This window comes from Cervus elaphus, chromosome 10 (assembly GCF_910594005.1).
Source record: "Cervus elaphus chromosome 10, mCerEla1.1, whole genome shotgun sequence".
Lineage (NCBI taxonomy): Eukaryota > Metazoa > Chordata > Mammalia > Artiodactyla > Cervidae > Cervus > Cervus elaphus.
This window is the reverse complement of record NC_057824.1, coordinates 33,443,592-33,463,965: the sequence shown is the minus strand read 5'-3', so window position 1 is coordinate 33,463,965 and position 20,374 is coordinate 33,443,592. Positions and strand designations below refer to the sequence as shown.

The 20,374-nt window shown below is 34.9% G+C and overlaps 1 protein-coding gene across 1 annotated transcript in view; it reads right to left on the bottom strand.

Annotated features, from left to right (window-relative positions):
• LOC122702002 (phospholipid-transporting ATPase ABCA3-like) overlaps nt 1–20,374 on the bottom strand; it is a 267,396-nt gene that overhangs the window by 70,996 nt on the left and 176,026 nt on the right. The window contains exons 20-22 of the mRNA XM_043915524.1: nt 13,636–13,888; nt 13,197–13,401; nt 5,033–5,255 (exon numbers count right to left, since the gene is read on the bottom strand). Coding sequence (XP_043771459.1) covers nt 5,033–5,255; nt 13,197–13,401; nt 13,636–13,888 — 681 coding nt within the window. The remainder of the gene's footprint in view (nt 1–5,032; nt 5,256–13,196; nt 13,402–13,635; nt 13,889–20,374) is intronic.

Below are 20,374 nucleotides of genomic sequence, written 5' to 3'. Positions count from 1 at the left end.
CAACCCCAAGGGGTGCATGTCCCATTTTATTTCCTCTTTACCTTGTTTTCCTCTTTTTCATCCTACCAGGTTATTAGAGGATCTTTCCCAGTTATTAGGTGTCTGAGGTCCTCTAATAATGTTCAGTATACTCTGTGCAAATTATTTCACTTGTAGATGTATTCTTGATGTATTTGTGGAGAGAGGCGAACTCCAGATCCTATTTTGCCATCTTAACCCCAAATCCTCTGTAACTTTGTAGAAAGTTTCAAGATCAAGAAACATAGAATTCCAACTTTATTCTTTTTCTACATTGTTCTCTTCATTTTCTGTGCTAAGTCGTTTCAGTTGTGTCCAACTCTTTGTGGCCCTATGGACTGTATGTAGCCGGTTAGGCTCCTCTGTCCATGGGATTCTCCAGGCAAGAATACTGAAGTGAGTTGCCTTCTCCAGGGGATCTTCCTGACTCAGGGACTAAACCTAGGTCTCCAACATTGCTGGCAGATTATTTACCATGTGAACCACCAGGAAAGCCCTGAGCCCATTCTAATTCCTTAAGAATTTTAGGATATTTTTCATTTCTGTGAAAAAAGATGTTGGAATTGTGTAGAGTTTGTGTTGAATCTGTAGACTGTTTTAGGTAGTATTATCTTAACATTGTTAAGTCTTCTAATCTATGAAGATAGATATTTTCGCATTTATTTAGGTTTTGTTTAATTTTTCCCAGCAAAGTTTTACGGTTCTCAGCACAAGTTTTCATATACTTGGTTGGAATTTTTCGTAAGTATTTAATTATTTCAGATGCTATTACAAGTGAAATTGCTTTCTTTAACTCATTTTCAAATTTTTTATCGCTGGTGTATAGAAACAAAGTTGATTTTTATGTGTTAATCCTGTAATCTGAAAGTTTGCTAGTTTTTTCATTAGCTATAGTAACCATCTTGATGGTTCTTTGGGCTTTTCCCTATATAAATCATTCTATCTGTGAAAAGAGATAGTTTTAGTTCTTTCCAACTTAAATGTTTTAAAATTTTTATTTCTCATCCAATTTCTCTGGCTACAATTGCAATTCAACGTTGAATAGCCATGGTGAAAGGGGGCATTCTTGTCTTATTTATGATTTTAGAAGGAAAACTTTCAGTCTTTCACCATTGAGTATACCTGTAGTTTTTACATAAATACCCTTTATCATTCTGAAAAAATCCTAATTATCTGGGTGTATTACCATAAAAGCACACTGAATTTTGTCAAATGTCTTTTATGAATCAGTTGGGATGATCATGTGGGATTTTTTCCCCGTTATTTTGACAATGAATGATTTGATTTTGTTTTGTTGAAATTTCCTTGCATTTCTGGTATAATTCCACTTGGTCATGGTGTAAGCATTTAAATTGCTGTTGGTCTTGTTTGCTACTGCTTTGCCAGAGACTTTCGCACATATATTCACAAAAGGTATTTGTTTCTAATTATCTTTTCTTGTGATATCTTTATCTGCCTTTGCTATAGGGAAATGGTTTCCTCAAAATGAGTAAGGACTTGTTCTCTCATATTCTATTTTTAAAGAGTTTTAGGAAAATTTATGTTACTTATAAAGTTTGATAGAACTTACCAGTTAAATCATCTGATCCTGGGTTTCTCTTTGTTGTGAGATTTTTCATTCTTCTTTTAATCTCTTTATTTGTTAGAGGTCTACTGAGATTTTCTAATTCTTCTTCAGTCAGTTTAAGTTATTTTTGTGCTCCTATGAATTTGTCCAGTAAGTTTAGATTATTTTTGTGCTCTTTTGAGTTTGTCCATTTCATCTCAGTTATCTAATTTTTGATGTGCAATCATTCAGTCTTGTACAACTTTTTATTTCTGGAAAATCAGACATAAATTCCTCACATTCATTTCTGATTGTAGTTATTTCCTTCTCTCGTTTTCCTTAGACAATCTAGCTGAAGTTCTTAAATTTTGTTGCTCTTTTCAAAGAATTTCCTTTTAGTTTCACTGTTTCTTTTACCTCTAATCTTTATCATTTTCTTCCTTCTGCTTCCTTTGACTTTAGTTTTCTCTTATTTTACTCATTTCTCAAGGTGCAAAGTTACAAAAGAAAAATAGAATAATCTTGATTTCATATTTCTTTACCTAGTTACCTTTACTGAAGATCTTTATTTCTTCATACAACTTCAAGTTATATTATAGCATAGTTTTATTTCATCCAGAATGACTCCTTTTAAAATTTCTTGTAATACAAGTTGAGTGGTAGTGTACCTACCTGTCTTTTTTTTTAAATCTGGGAGGCTCTAATTTTCTCTACATTTTTAAAGAACAGATTTGCTGGATATAGAATTCTTGATAGATAAGGTTTCTGGTTTTGTTTTTGTTTTTTTTAATTCCACAGTTTTCTGTTTTCCACGGTTTTTAATGGGAAATCCACTATTAATTTTATCAATAACTCTTTGAACTTGGTGAGATAATTCTTTCATGATGTTTTCAAGGTTCTCCTTTTTGTCTTTCTAGACTTATTATAATGTGTCTTCATGAGGATCTCTAAATTCATTCTAGATGGAGTCTGCTGAATTTCTTGTGTTTTGTAGGTTCATATCTTTTATCGAATTTGGGATGTTTTTGACTATTATTTCTCAAAATATTGTTTTTGCCTCCTTTTCTCTTTTTTCTTCTCTGGGACTATATATATATATATATATATATATATATATATATGGTCTCCCTGATGGAGTCCCAGCGATCCCTTAGACGTTATTCACTTTTCTTCACTATTTTTTCTCTTTTCCTTAGACTCAGTTGTCCTGTCTCCAAGTTCACAGAATTGGCCTGATTAAATCTGTTTTGAAACCTTCCAGTGAATTTTTTTCATTTCATTTATTATGATTTTAATTTGTTTGGTTCACCATAATTTCTTCTTATTTTGCTCAAACACTACCTCTTAATCTCCTCTCATTTTAAGCAAATGTATAATAAGACTTTGAGTATCAGAATACTGAATTTATAATGACTGAATATTATTTTGCATTTTGGCACTCTTTAAATTGTGTATAACTCTCCTCAGAGAATATTAATAAGCAGGTCATTGTCTCTGAGAAAACAAATGACCCTATAAAGTTATAGTGCTATTCTTACAATGAAACTGAATAGAAATCATGCTAAACCAACTATCCTAGAAATATTTCTTAGAGTACACCTTATTACTACAGGAAGTCAGGTTAGTATCTATTTTATAATCATTTTGTATCACATGTCATATGTAGGCAAACTGAGTAAGAGCTCTTAGATATTTCACGAGGGTATTCCAATAAAAATCTAATATTTTAGAAACTTTTAGAACTGCTTTGAATGGGACATGAACATATTCTGTACTTCATACCAGTAGTGATTAAGCAGAGTAGTTGTACTAGAGTATAATTACATTTAAAAGACTGAACTATGAACTGAGATCAGTTTTAGTACAAAATAAATTATAAAAAAATGATCACAAAAAATCCTAGAAAGTCATCAAACATTTGGTTAAAGTAGAAATTACAAGAAAAATTATAAAATATTCCTAACTCAATGATACTGAAAATACAACATATCTAAATGTGTGGGATACAACTAAATTAGTACTTAGAAGAAACTTTATAGATTTAAGTGCTCATGTATTCCAAAGGAGAGAGGTTTAAAATCATGCAATAACTGATCTTACAAAGGTAGAATAAGCGTAGCCAATTTAATCCAAGGTAACAGAAAAAAAGGAAAATAAATATAAGAACAGAAGTTCATAAAGCAGGACATAAAAACACACAACATTAATAAAACCAAAAGATAGCACTTTGAAAAGACAAAAAAAGTGGCAAATATTGATTGGAAAGAAAGGGTGGGAGAGTGTGAGTGAATACAGTATACCAGGAATGAATGAGCAGTTATCAATACTTACAAATAGACCTTAAAGAATCATAAGGAAATGTTATGAATAACTTTATGCCAATAGTTTTAGATACTTAGATGAAATGCAAAAGTTCTTTGATAAATGCCTCAAAAGTTCCACAAGGAGGTATAAGAAATCTTAATAGCCCTGTCTCAGGAAGAAAATAAATTTATAATTAACAACAAAACTTCCCACAAAGAAAACTCCAAGTGTGAGATGAGACCTTTCATTGGTGACCTCTTCTTTCCTTAAGAAAGGGAAAATATCCATTTTAGAAAAAAATCCATTTTCAGGGCTATAATATAAAGGAACTGAATTTCTGCCAACAACTCAAATAAACAAGGAAACAAATTCTCCCCGAAACCTTCCAAAAGTGGATACAGCCTTGCAGATAGTTTGATTTTACCCAATGAGACTTATTTGTTTAAAAGCTATAAGATAATAAATCTGCACAATTCACTAATTTTGTGGTAACTTACTACAGTGGCAATACAAAACAAATACAGACGAATTAATAGCAATGTGATTAAGTATCCTCATATATGTTGCTTAGTCTGCTATTCAGAAATCAATAATTTCTCATATGGCTTAATATTCCCCCTTGAATAGGTGTGCAATAAGTATTATAATAGATCTTCAGCTAGCTCAGGGAATTAATTATTTCATGGGAGGGCAAGATCTAAGGTCAATAATGGGTTGGAAGCTTATTTTTCCCAGTCTCTGCAAATCCAAGGATAGCTGGATTACTTAAAACAGATCACAATAATGTTTGTAAAGTGATTTAATAAAGGCATGCCAACAGTCTGTCTCTTAAGAAATTCCTATTTGATATCTTTGCCAGTCCAGTCAATTTGTCCTTAATCTCAAAATCAAGAGGAAAATAAAGAGATAAATATTCTGCAAATGCTATGCAAAATAAGCCTGAAGGAAGAGGATTGGGTTAGCGAAAATATCAGTGTCGTAATTTGTTTTGCATTGTACACAACATGATTCTTATAATTTTAGCGACACATAATATGGTTATTAACACTAGCATAAAACTTCCCTAGAAACCCCCAAGCAAACAACTTTGCAATGTTCCATTCTTCAAGCCAATTGCTCTTTAACTATTCCTGTGGAAAAGGGGAAATTGTTTTAAGTCCTTACCCTGAATTGCAGATATAACTAAATCTGCTGTTGCACCAAAAATCCCTGCACAGTAGTTAAATATGACGAGCTTGGTGTAGGCACTGGTGTGACTAGAAAACAGGAAACTTATCAGGTACGTGAAGGGAATGACAGACCAGCCAAACACCATGAAGATGAGCATTGTATCCAGAAAGTGGTAATTCGTGATCAATATTTTCAAGTCAGAGAACGTGAACACCACCTGAGATACAGAATACAGAAATAAAGTCAAACTGAAGAAAACTATGCAATATAATACATGAGAACACAAGTCAATAAACTCAGAGAAGGATAAATCTTTCTTTGTTAGAATACAGAGCTATTTATGAATCATATAATTTGATCTGTGATCATGGCTATGAGGTACTTCCACGTTTTCCTTATCAGTGAGAAGAACCCCTTTACTTTACTTTCTACTTGTTTTTATCTATTTGGAACAGTTTCACTTTGTTCTTTGAAAAAGATCAAAGTATATTCTTTCTGCCTCTTCACCTAACCCCCAAAAAACTCACTCAATATTTCCAGAAATTATATTCCTAGTAAGAAAACTTTTGTTAAGGTTTTCATTCTGGCGCTGTAAGCTGTGATGTTAAGGGGCCTACTTTTCACAATTCTCTATTTTTAGATTCTGCCTCTTGACTCTACTGTATTCCTAATCTGTCTCTTCCTATCTCAGCCACTCAGTTGAGAGGCAAACAAGGAAGCCCAAAGTTATAAGGGACCTAATTAAGGAAAGAGAGAACCCACAGAATTATTAAGGAAAATAAGTTTCCAGAGGTCTGCATTGTGTAAGTTATTAATTGTGGTTTTGCCAAATATTCTAGGGTTACCTATTTTGAACTATAAATGATCATGTAGCAGGATACTTGAGAAGTGAATATCAGTGTTATGTTGATAAGATCTACTATGTGATTGGTAGCAAGTTTTCAATGGTAATAGAAAAAGCAACAAAAAGCGAATATAACATTAGTGAAAATATTTGGGTATTATGGACACGACTACTTTATTTCTATCAGAGCAGACGAGAAATAGAATGAATTCAATTGCTTGCACATGTTGTGGCATGTATGATAATTTCAGTACTTTTAAAGATTGAATAATATTCCATTGTATGTATATATCATATTTATTTATCCATGTTTTCATCAGTGGACACTTGAGTTGGTTCCACCAGTTGGCTATTGTGAATAATGTTGCTATGAACAATGATGTACAAATGTTTTCAAATTCTTGCTTCCAATTCTTTTGGAATTCCACTGTTAGTGGAAATGCTAACTCATAAGGTAATGCTGTTTATTTTCTTGAGGAAGTGACAAGCTGTTTTCCACAGCAGCTTCACCATTTTAGATTCCAATTAGTGCACAGTGTTCCAGTTTCTCCACATCCTTCCTAACACTTGTCATTTTCTCTTTTTGATAGTAGTCATCTGAATAGGTATAAAGGAGTATCTTATTACTGTTTTTGGTTTGCATTCCCTTAAAGATTACTGATGTCAAGCATCTTTACATGCTCTTATTGGCCTTCTTTGGAGAAATGTCTACTCAAGCTGTAGCTCATTTTTGAATTGGGTTTGTTGGAGTTATTGTTAATTTTTGGGAATTCCTTATATATTCTGGGTATTAATTCCTTAGCAGGCATAAAATGTTAAATGTTTTCTTCCAAATTGTGGATTGCCTTTTCATTCTGTTGACAATGCCCTTTGATTTATGTGTTTTTTTTAGTTTTCATGAAGTCCAATTAATTTATCTTTTTCTTTCTTCTGCTTGTGCTTTTGCTATCACATCCAAGAAACCACTGCCAATCCAATGTTATAAAAATTTTTCCCCTTCGTTTTCTTTAAAAAATCTTACAGTATTAGCTCTTACATTTAGAACATTATCCATTTTATTTTTTTTTCCTTTATTTATTTATTTTTTTTTCAGTGGGTTTTGTCATACATTGATATGAATTTTAACTTAAGTTTTGTATACAGTTTAAGATAAGGATCCAATTTCATTCTTATATACGTGAATATGCAGTTTTCCCACCATCATTTGTTGAAAGGCTCTTCTGCACTCATTGAATAATCTTGGAACTCTTATCAGAAATCATTTGATCACATATGAAAGAGTTTATTTCTGGATTTTTTTCTGTCCCATTGGTTTATATACCAGTACCAGATTCTTTTGATTACAGTAGTTTTGTAGTAAGTTTTGAAATTAGGAAGAGTGAGTACTACAACTTTGTTCTTCTTTTTCAAAATTGTTTTAGCTATTTAGGGTGATTTTCTCCTTTTATCACTAGATACTACCCTTCTTTATCTCTTTCAACACCGTCGAACATAAAGTCTGTTTTGTCTGATATTAGTATAGCTACTTCAGCTCCCTTTTGTTTACTATTTACATGTAATATCTTTTTCTACTTTTTCACTTTCAGCTTTTTCTTCCTTTTATTCATTAGATCTAAATGAGTCTTTTATAGACAACATTTTTGATTGGGCAGTTTAATCCATCTAAATTTAATTATGATAAGGGCTTACTTTTGTCATTTTGCTATTTTTTAAGTAACTCATTTTTGTTCCACAGTTTCTCTGTTACTGTCTTCTTTTTTATTCAGTTTTCTTCTGTTGACCTGTTTTGAATCCCTTGTCTTTTACTTTTGTGTGTATTCTATAGCTATTTCCTTTGTATCATGGGTTACATATAACATACTAAAGTTATAATAATCCAATTTGAATTAATACCATCCTAACTTTAAAAACATATAAAAGTTCTACTATACAACTCCTTCCAACTCTTTGTTATTCATATTACAACTTACATTTTTATACATTGTAAGCCACTAATATGGATTTGTAACTATTTTTATACATTTGTCTTTTAAAACCTGTGGAAAAGTGGAGCGGCAAACAAAAATTTCATTGTGTTATGGATGAATGCTACATCTCCCCACTTCATATTGCCAGCTTATATCTTGAAGCCCTAAGTCCCAATGTGATTGTATTTGGGATGTAATTAGATTTAGATGAGGTCATGAGTGTGAGGCTTCCATGATGGATAGTGTCCTTAGAAGAAGAAGAAAGATGAGAGACTGCTCTCTCTCTCCCTCCCATGTATGGACGTAGTGAGAAGGTGGCCATCTGCAAGCCATGAAGAGAGTTCTCACTAGGAAACAAGTCAATCAGTACCTTGATCTTGGAGTTCCTAGTTGTCCTTCAGCTTTCATTTATCTGAAAATGTTTTAATTTCGTCCTTGTTTTAGAAAAACAGCTTGCTGGATACAGAATTCTTCAGTGACAGTTTTTCTCTTTCAGTATTTTCAAGAGGTCATCCCACTGCTTTCTGGCCTCTAAAATCTTTACTAAGAAATTGATTAGTAATATTATTTCTTAATATTACTCAGGATTATTTACACACAGGGAATTACTTCTCACTTGGAATATCCTCTCCTTGTCTTTGAATTTCAGCAGTTTAATTATCATGTTTCTCAGTATAGGTCTTGTTTGGTTATTTCTTACATGCTATTTTTTGGGATTCTTGGGGTTTTGGATTCATGTCCTTCATCAAATTTGGGAAGTTTTCAGACATTATTTCTTTAAATAATATCTTTTCACCTGTTCTTTCTCTCTTCCCCCTGGGACTCCCATAATGTGTAATTGATCCAGTTGATGGAACTCCACAATTCTCTGAGGCCTGTTTTACTTTTTGCCATTATTTTTTCCTCCTGCTCTTTCGACTTGGTCATTTCAATTTTCTTAAAGCTTACTAATTCTTTATCCTGCCTGTTCAATCTTCTGTTGAAATCCTTCAGGCTTTTTCTCAACCAGTTATTATATATTTTAGCTCCAGAATTTGTTTGGTTTATTATTACAGTTTCTGTTTGTTATTATTCTTATTTTGCTCATATAACACTTTCCTAATTTTCTTTGGTTCTTTGTATTTTCCTTTAGCTCTTTGAGCATACTTAATACAGTTTTTAATACTTATTATTTATTTGGCTCTGTTATGTCATGCAGATACTTTTGTTGTGGTGCACAGACTCTCTAGTTGTGCATGGGTTCAGTAGTTGCAGCACATACGTAGTTGTTCCACAGCATGTGGGATCTTAGTTCCCCAACCAGGGATTGAACCTGCATCCCCTGGATTGCAAGGCAGGTTCTTAATCACTGGACCACCAGGGAAATCCCAATAAATTTTTAAAAACTGAAATATAATTGATTTACAATGTTGTGTTAGTTTCTGCTATACAGCAGAGTAATTCAGTTATTCATAAATATATGTACTTTTCAATATTCTTTTTCATTATGGTTTATTACAAGATATTGAATATAGTTCCCTGTGCTATACAGTAGGATTTTGTTGTTTATCCATTCTACATATAATAGTCTGCATCTGCTAATTCCAAACTCCCAATCCATCCCTCCTTCATCCCTTTCCATCTGAGATCCAAGTTAGGCTAGGCAGAGACCAATTCTTTTAACATTCTCAAGACAGGTCAGAATGTTGTAAATAAAGTATGTTCTACTTCCTTCACTTTGAGGGAGATAACTAGCAACTGGATTGCCATCTCCTATAGACCAAGATGATGCTGCAGGAAGAAGGGGCTGAGTCAAGGGCCAGTCAAAATGCAAAAAAATTTCCTACTATTTTGAATGTGACTTTTCCTGTTTTGGGCATTCTCCTAAAGAGCAACTGCTATAGGTCTAAGACTGTTTCTCAGAGGTTGTGTAAGGTTAATTTAAACAGTTAATTCTCACCAAACTTCCGATTCAGGAAGCTCTGAACACTCCAAACAGGGTAAATGCCAACCCCCCCCCCCCCCCCAGTATAGTAATAAGGATAATATAGTAATAAGGATAAAAATCTAAGTAAAAATGAGAAATCTTTTTAAAAATCAGTGGGGATAAAAGAAGATATATTACATTCCAAAAAGTAGTAGTAGTAAAAATACCAAAACTGACTTCTTTAAAACTGATGGAAGCAAACCATGAGACATTGGAATATTATTAAAATATAGGAGGGGGAAATTCAGGAAAACATTCTTCAAAAGGTAAAGAAAATGAAATAATTTCCATGCAGATAAAATCTAAGCTTTTTTGTCACCATAACTTTCCTAAAGAAACTATCATAAGAAGTTCTTCAGGAAGAGGAAACTGATGTCATATAAAATTTCAGAATAAAAATGCAGAGCAATCAAAAAAAACTCTATGAATAAGCATGACTATTTATTGCATTAAAAGTGATAATCGGGATGGGGAATACATGTAACTCCATGGCTGATTCATGTCAATGTATGACAAAACCCACTACAATATTGTAAAGTAAATAGCCTCCAATTAATAAAAATAAATGAAAAAAAAAGTGATAATACCTTTTGGGTATGTAGAAATGAAAATGTCTTATCATAGTAATGCAAAAAGTCAGAGGGAGTCATTGAAATGATAAGGCTACAAGATCTTACCACTGTTAGGGAAGTAGTAAAAGCAATAGGTTGTAATTAACCGGAAGTGTGTGTTAATTTTAAGGCAGTCGCTAAAAGAAGCATTAACACAACTTAATAGCAGAAAAAAGGGAGAAAGAGGAAACAAAAATAGATTATTTAAATAGGAAAAAAATAAGATGATGCCATAAGCCCAAACTTCTTAGAATGCACCAAGCTAGATTGCTAGCCTGAAAAAAAAAACAGAAACTTTATATAAATACTTTAAATATAAAGACCCAGAAAATTTGAATATAAAAAGATGGAAAAAAATATACCAAAAAAACAATGATCAAAGTAGCTATGCTATTGTCAAAAAAGTATAATTTAAGGCTAGAATATCAGTACATTGAAAAGGGGGAAATGACAGTGATAAAGGGGTCAACCCACCAGGAAAATACAAATCTAAATTTGTATGCACACATCAGTATACCCATTCCACAAAGAAAATTATATGAAGCAAAATTTCAAACTATATCAAAATGTTAAAGAAAATAAAAACAAGTAGTCAAATGAACTATGGTTTTGGAGAAGACTTTTGAGAATCTCTTGGAGATCCAACCATTCAATCCTAAAGGAAATCAGTCCTAAATATTCTTTGGAGGGACTATTGTTGAGGCTGAAACTCCAATACTTTGGCCACCTGATGCGAAGAGCTGACTCAAAAATAGACCTTGATGCTGGGAAGGATTGAAGGCAGGAGGAGAAGGGGACAACAGACGATGAGACGGTTGGATGGCATCCCTGACTCAATGGACATGAGTCTGAGTAAACTCCAGGAGTTGGTGATGGACAGGGAGGCCTGGCATGCTGCAGTCCATGGGGTCGCAAAGAGTCGGACATGACTGAGCGACTGAACTGAACTGACTGAAAATGTCAGTAACAGTAGTGAGAAGAGCAGCTCAATGAGCAAAATTGACTACATGAAATAATGCCCTCAATAACAGCAGGAGACAAAGTCTTTTTATTGAAGTGTAGTTCATTTACAATATTAAGTTAGTTTCAAATGTACAGCATAGTGATTCAGTATTTTTGCAGATTGTACCCCATTACAGGTTATTACCATGCCTATAATTCCCTATGCTCTATAGTATATCCTTGTTGCTTATCTCATTTGTGAGTAGTGGTTTGTATCTGTTAAAATCTTAATTTTTCCTTCCCTTCTTATCTCTCCCCTTTGGAAATCAAATCTTATCAAATACACATAAAATATTTATAAAATTTTACCACATGCTGGATCATGAAATATGACTCAATATATTTCAAATGATTGAAAATATTCATATAATCTCCAAGAAAAGTGGTATTAAGCTGGGAATATATTTTCAAACTGCTTAGAAATCAAATCATACATGTCTAGAAAACACAGTTCAAAGGTATTTTAGAAACTAGAAAATATTTGGAAATTAGTGATTTATAAAATAATATATTATAGCTGTGGAATGTAGCTAAAGTAATCAGAAATTTTGGGAGGGGGGATCGGGATGGGGAATAAGTGTAAATCTATGGCTGATTCATATCAATGTATGACAAAACCCACTGAAATGTTGTGAAGCAATTAGCCTCCAACTAATAAAAAAATAAATAAATAAATAAATAAATAAATAAATAAGTTTTAGAATTTGTGCAAAGTATGCATAGGGTGAGGAGTAAGTATTGGTAGCGAATGGAGGAGGGAAATCATGGAGCATGAGGTAATATCTGCATTAGCTCCCCCAGTTAGTTCACGTAGTAACAAAAATAACTAGTGGCCTCAAAAAGTTGGTAAGTGGCTATCTGGCAAACCAGGAGAGGAAGGTCGCATTGAGCTCCTTGGCTACAGTAGTGCATATGACAAAGAGAAAAACATCAGGTTTTCCTCTCTACCCTGGAGCTCTCCATACCAACTTAAGCCTCTAATCCTTTTACTTTTTAACATGTAGTAGCCTAGCTCTTCCTCAGAACTAAAAGTGACAACATTCCAGCTCTACAGCCAGTACATCTCTCTTAAAAGAAACAAACAAGTTTGTTCTAACATTCACAGCAGTGGCTCATTGACCTTCTCATAGGATAGAAATATTGCTGTGGAGAAGACGCCAGGTATAAAGAGAGAAAAGCAACAAGCATAAACAGACCAAAAACCCTCCTAATTTTGCTTTTAGTAATAAAAGTTTCAATAGCTCTTCATTATCTATTCAACATTCAAATATTCAAAAACAGAAACATAAAATTTAAACAGTTGATGGCATAAAATTTAAAAATCTCGAGGGAAACTGTAAAAATTAAGCATAAGGATCTCTTTTATAACAAATAACTACAACAGATAATAAGATGGGAAAACACCAGGACCAGAAGGAAAATAATTTTAAAGTATTTGTTTTGTTCAATATGGGACTGGTCTTCTAGTGTGCATATTATATCCTTCAATAGTTGTAGAAGCTTTGGGCTGACTACATATGGGAGAGCAAGCACATAAGCCAGATCAAGAGACTCCTTTATGTTTCAGCAGACAATATTTTATTAAAAAATAATAGAAAATAGAAAAATTTCACTATGAGATGCATTCTACAAAGTATTCTCTGACATAATGAGCCAAAGAACTTTTATCTTTCTTGAGAGATGTATATTTAAGTTAATATTAGCCATATAAGACGTCTCTGGTGTTTAACAGAGAATGAACTCTTAAAATACTTGGTCTGACACTCACCAATAGTAAGCAGCAGGAAGTGAAGAAGATGAGAAAGTCCCATAGCAGAGCAGAGAGCCAGAAATTAACAGCATAAACCCCACTCAAAAACTGAATGTGCTTCGCCTTAGTGACTCTCTCATTTACTGTCAGGAGACAAAAGCCACTAACAAGAATACTCACACCAAAATACAAATTAAGGGCTAATTGTAATCCTGTCAATGCTCTACAAAAGAATGAATAAAGAGGACACATTGGTAAAGCAATAAAGTGGGAAACATTAATTTCTAACAATAACTTTAATTATTAATTTATTATAAATTTTATTTATTATCAGCAGCCATCTTATTATCTTAATTAACTTCTAAAGTTAACTTTTAATTAAATACAGGGTTGGAAAGGGAAGAAGGGATCTATTTAAAGCTTAAAGTTCAAGTTCAATGAAAAAAAGTATACATACCGATTTTCATGTCCACCAGAAGAAGAACGTGTAGGCTGAGGTCTGTTGGTGATTGTAATGGAAGCATCAGGGCCAGAAAGTGACATAAAAATAATGTTGTCTAATACAGCCAGAGATAATGGTGATGAATGATATGCCTGATTGTTGAACCAAAAGTTAACTATATTTTCACTTCCATTAACCTCAATGGAAAATGCAATAATGCATGAGTAAATGCATTCTTGACTATTCGCCAAATAGGCCATCAGATTGCCTGGAATGAGAACATAATACTGATCATGGGCTCAGCATGCAATACAGATCATTAACTATGTATTTTAGAGAGGGCGAACCAAATAATTTTACTTGCCCAATTTTTTTTTTTACCATTCCCTCAATAGCTCTGACAAGCTTTGACCATTTAACTTAAATATTTTATTCTTCAAAAAGTCAACAAATAGTAAATACTGGAGGTGGTGGTGGTTTAATCGCTAAGTCATGTCCAACTCTTTGTGACCCCATGGATTATAGCTGGCCAGGCTCCTCTGTCCATGGGATTCTCCAGGCAAGAATCCTGGAGTGGGTTGCCATTTCCTTCTCCAATAAATGCTGGAGAGGGTATGGATAAAAGGGAACCCTCTTAGACTGTTGGTGGGAAAGGAGATTGATGTAGCCACTATGGAATATAGTAAGGAAGTTCCTTTAAAAATTAAAAATAGAGTTGCCATATGATCCAGCAATTCCACTTCTAGGCATATATTCAGAAAAGATGAAAACTCTATTTGAAAAAGATAAACGCACCCCAATGTTCAGGAAACTAAGATCATGGCATCCAGTCCCATCACTTCATGGCAGATAGATGGGGAAACAGTGGAAACAGTGGCTGACTTTATTTTTCTGGACTCCAAAATCACTGCAGATGGTGATTTCAGCCATGAAATTAAAAGATGCTTACTCCTTGGAAGGAAAGTTATGACCAAACTAGACAATTAAAAAACAGAGATATTACTTTGCCAACAAAGGTCCGTCTGGTCAAGGCTATGGTTTTTCCAGTGGTCATGTATGGATGTGAGAGTTGGACTATAAAGAAAGCTGAGCGCCGAAGAATTCATCCTTTTGAACTGTGGTGTTGGAGAAGACTCTTGAGAGACCCTTGGACTGCAAGGAGATCCAACCAGTTCACCCTAAAGGAGATCAGTCTTGGGTGTTCATTGGAAGGACTGATGCTGAAGCTGCAACTCCAATACTTTGGCCACCTGATGTGAAGAACTGACTCATTGGAAAAGACCCTGATGCTGGGGAAGATTGAGGGCAGGAGGAGAAGGGGACGACAGAGAATGAGATGGTTGGATGGCATCATCGACTCAATGGACATGGATTTGGGTGGACTCCAGGAGTTGGTGATGGACAGGGAGGCCTGGTGTGCTGTGGTTCATGGGGTCGCAAAGAGTCGGACATGACTGAGCGACTGAACTGAACTGAACATAAATAGCAGTGCTATTCAGAATAGCCAAGGCACAGAAGAAACCTAAGCGCCCATCAACAAATAAGTGGATAAAGAATATTAATCCTTTATTATTCAGCCATAAAAAGAATGAGATAATGCCATTTACAGCAACATGGACGGACCTAGTGATTATCATACTAAATGAAGTCAGACAAAAGTAAACATTATGATATCACTTATAGACAAAATCTAAAAAATACTACAAATGATCTTGCAAAACAGAAACAGACACAGAGACCAAAAGAAAAAAAAAAAAAGCTACCAAAGAAGAAAAGGGGAGGAATAAACTAGGAGTATGTGATTAAGAGATACACACTATGAAATATTAAATAAACAAAAAACAAATATATGGAACAGAAAAATATACCCACTATCATGCAATAACCTATAACAGAAAAGAATCACTTTGCTGCACACCTGAACCTAACACAATATTGTAAATCAACTGCATTTAATTAAAAAATAAAAATACATGGAAAAATCTTTATTCTGTTAACAATCCACATACACCTCACACATTTTAGCTAAATTTCACTGAGAAAATATATTGCACTCGGTATTAGTTCTCTCAAACTTCTTTTCCTCCTTCAAACTGTCAGTCCCCAAACTGATTTGTAAGGACTTCCACTTCTTTATTTTTTGAATTTTAAACTTTTTATTTTATATTGGAATGTATCCTATTAACAATGTTGTGACAATTTCAGGTGGACAACAAAGGGATTCAGCCATACATATACATGTATACATTCTCCCCCAAACTCTCTTCCCGTCCAGACTGCCACATAGCAATGAGCAGAATTCCCTGTGATCTACAGTAGGATGTTGCTGGTTTATCCATTTTAAATATAGCAGAGTGTACATGTCAGTCCTAAACTCCCTAACTATCTCTTCTCCCCATTCCTCCCCATGGAGGAATAAGTTCATTCTCTAAGTCTATGAGTCTGTTTCTGTTTTGTAAATAAATTCACTTATATAATTTCTTTGTAGATTCTGCATATAAAGGATGTTATACGATATTTCTCTTTCTCTGACTTCACTCAGTATGACAATCTCTAGATTCATCCAGGTTGCTGCAAATGGAATTATTTCATACTTTTTAATGGTTGAGTAATATCCGGCTGTATATATCCACCACATCTTCTTTATCCATTCCTCTGCTGAAGCAATATTTAGGTTGCTTCCGTATCTTGGCCATTGTAAATAGTGCTGCAACGAATATAGGGGTGCATGTATCCTTTTGAAACATGTTTTTCTTTTAGTATATGCCCAAGAGTGGGATTGCAGGGTCAAATGGTAGCTCTACTTTTAGGGTTTTAAGGAACCTCTGTACTGTTCTCCCATAGTGGCTGTTGTTGTTGTTCAGTCACTCAGTTGTGTCCATCTCTTTGCAACCTCATGGATTGTAGCATGCCAGGCTTCTCTGTCCTTCACCATCTCCTGGAGTTTGCTCAAACTCATCTCCATTGAGTAGGTGATGCCATCCAACCGTCTTATTCTCTGTCGTCCCCTTCTCCTCCTGCCTTCAATCTTTCCCGGCATCAGGGTCTTTTCCAGTGAGTCAGCTCTTCGCATCAGGTGACCAAAATATTGGAGTTTCAGCATCAGTCCTTTCAATAAATATGGAGGGTTGATTTCCTTTATGATTGACTGGTTTGATATCCTTGCAGTCCAAGAGACTCTCAAGAGTCTTCTCCAGCACCACAGTTCAAAACCATCAGTTCTTTGGTGCTCAGCCATTTTTATGGTTCAACTCTCACATCCGTGCATGGCTACTGGAAAAATCATAGCTTTCACTATATGGATGTTTGTCCACAAAGTGATGTCTCTGCTTTTGAATATGCTCTCTAGGTTTGTCATAGCTTTCCTTCCAAAGAGCAAGCATCTTTTAATTTCATGGTTGCAGTCACCATCTGCAGTGATTTTGGAATCTAAGAAAATAAAGTCTTTCACTGTTTCCATTGTTTTCTCATCTATTTGCCATGAAGTGATGGGACTGGATGCCACGATCTTTGTTTTTTTGAATGTTGAGTTTTAAGCCAGCTTTTTCACTCTCCTCTTTCATTTTCATCAAAAGGCTCTTTAGTTCCTCTTTCTTTTTGCCATAAGGGTGGTGCCATCTGCATATCTGAGGTTATAGATATTTCTCCCAGCAATCTTGATTCCCCCCTGTGCTTCATCCAGGTGAGCATTTCTCATGATGCACTCTGCATATAAGTTAAATAAGCAGGGTGATAATATACAGCCTCGATGTACTCTTTTCCCAATTTTGAATCAGTCCATTGTTCCATGTCCAATTCTAACTGTTGCTTCTTGACCTGCATACAGTTTTCTCGGGAGGCAGGTAAGGTGGTCCAGTATTCCCATCTCTTTAAGAATTTTCCACAGTTTGTTTTGATCCACACAGTCAAAGGCTTTAGCTTACTCAATGAAGCAAAAGTCGACGGTTTTCTAGAATTCTCTTGCTTTTTCTATGATCCAACAGATGTTGGCAATTTGATCTCTGGCTCTTCTGCCTTTTCTAAATCCAGCTTGTAAATCTGGAAGTTCTTGGTTTGTGTACTGTTGAAGCCTAGATTGGAGAATTTTGAGCATGACCTTCCTAGCATGTGAAATATGTCCAATTGTGTGGTAGTTTGAACATTCTTTTGCATTGCTTTTCTGTGACATTGGAGTGAAAACAGACTTTTCCAGTCCTGTGTCCACTTCTGAGTTTTCCAAATTTGCTAGTGTATTGAGTGCAATACTTTAACAGCATCATCTTTTAGAATTTGAAATAACTCAGCTGTCATTCCATCATGTCCACTAGCTTTGTTCATAGTGATGCTTCCTAAGATCCACTTGACTTCATACCCCAGAATGTTTGACCCTAGGCAAGTAATCACACCATCATGGTTATCTGGGTAATTAAGATCTTCCTTTTGTACAGTTTTTCTGTGTATTCTTGCCACCTCTTCTTAATAACTTTGGCTTCTGTTATCTCCACATCATTTCTGTCCTTTATTGGCAGTACCAATTAACATTCCCACCAACCGTCTGGAAGGGTTCCCTTCTCTCTACACCCTCTCTAGCATTTACTGCTTGTGAATTTTTTGATGATGGCCATTTTGACTGGTGTGAGGTGATATCTCATGGCAGTTTTGATTTGCATTTCTCTAATAATCAGTGATATTAAGTGATTTTCATGTGCCTTTTCTCCATCTGTATGTCTTATTTGCAGGGACTTCTGCTTCTAACATTGACGATTAAGAAAAACAAATCATTATTAAGAAAAACTAGAAAACCTGAATAATTTTGTGTTTATTAAAAAAAAATGTGGTTGAATGAATCAGAAAATTAGCAAAGCAACTAGTTTTGGAAATACAAAGACCTGAGAGAAAAGGAAAACTCACCTAGTCAAAAATTTTATACTACTTTCTCCTTCTGTACAGTTGTAGAAATAGTCGAGAAGCATAGCAGAAAGTTGAGTAAAAGACTACAGTTAATAAGAACATACAGATGTTTCATGATGCTTAGAATAAAAAACAGAAGTTTCAAGCTTATCCAAGAAGTCACAGTATAAAAATCCAAGATAGAGAAGCTGATAGTAGTGAGCCTTATACTCAATCTCAGATCATGGGCCATATCAGACATGAAGCTTATTTTTTATGGTTCACAAGCTAAGAATTATTTTTATATTTTTAATTGATGAAAAATAATGTAAAAAAGATGAAGGTGGAGAAGAAGAAAGAAGAGAGAGAGGGAAAAAAAGAAGAGGGATGTGGAGGGAAGGAAGAGATGGAGATGAAGGGAGGAGGACAAGGAGGAAGAAGAAGAAAGAGGAGAAGGAAGAAGGAGAACACAGAGACTGTATGTGGACTATAAAGTCTAAAATATATACCATGTGGCTTTTGTACAGAACATGCTGGGTGGCTCTTGTTTTAGTAGCTGAAAAGAAAATGAGAAGCTTGCTTTATGCTGCTTCCACAAAAAATCATTTCTTGATTCCTAAGAGTAACAGGTGAAAGGTTAACAAACTGAAGATAAAAATGATCCTTAAAATGTTGAGGGAAATAAGTAAAGAATCAGGGAGAAAAAATCTCATTCAGGGAGAAAAACTAGAATTCAAGGCTCACTAGGAACAGAGAGATCTGGGAAATACTCTCAGCCTTTCAACAGATATATTTGAGGAGTTATATGCCAAGAGTAAAGATAAATACAATAGATCAGGTCTTACAAGGCTAAACCAATATTATATCCCTTCAATCTTATTAAAGTCAGCTATCCAGAATATAACTGACTGAGTAAATAAATAAAGCCACTCAGGAGGATAATATTAGCTTAATCCTGTATAGACTTTAGTATTTTAACATAGTGTCCAGCATTCACTAAAAATCACCAGATATCATAAATGTGATCAAGAGAAAAAAGTAGTCAAAACACACCAACTATAAGGGTTAAAATAATCATAATTTGGAGCAGGACCTCTGCCCTGGGTTGGGGAAAGTTCCCTGACATGGAGAACAATGACCTGAAATGTCAATCAGTCAATTAGCAGGACCTGGAGGGCTTTATTTAGAAAGCAGGCTGATGGCTGTGATAAATGCCCTGACAATGAGGGAGGATATCAGCCTATAAAATAATTCTATAAAAACAAGACGAGATTCAAGAACATCCCTTTTTGAGGACTGGTTCAAGACGGTGAAGTCGACCCATGTGCACTCATCTCCTCCTGCAAGAGCACTGAAATTGCAACTAAGTGTTGAACAACCATAGACAGGAATATGCTGGAACCCAACAACAGAATAAAGATACTTCACATCCAAAGACAAAGAAGCCACAACAAAATGGTAGGAGGAGTGCAATCATGATAGAATGAAATCATATACCTGCTGGATAGGCAACCCATAAACTGGAGAACAGTAATACCACAGATGGTCTCCCACTATTGTGAAGGTTCTGAGCCCCCTATCAAGCTTCCCAGCCTGGAGATCCAGCAAAGGGACTAGAAATCCCCAGAGAATCTGACTTTGAAGGCCAGCAAGATTTCATTGCAAGACTTCTACAGAGGCCCCAGTTTTGGAGGGCAGACACAAAAATCTCATGCACACCAGGACACAGAGGAAAGGAGCAGTGACTCCACAGGTGGCTGAACCAGACCTACCCACTACAGTTGCAGGGTCTCTTGCAGAGATATGGGACAGTAGTGGTTTACTGTGGGGGCAAAGGTACTGGCAGCAGCACTTCTAAGACGTGCTTCATGTGAGCACCCTGGAA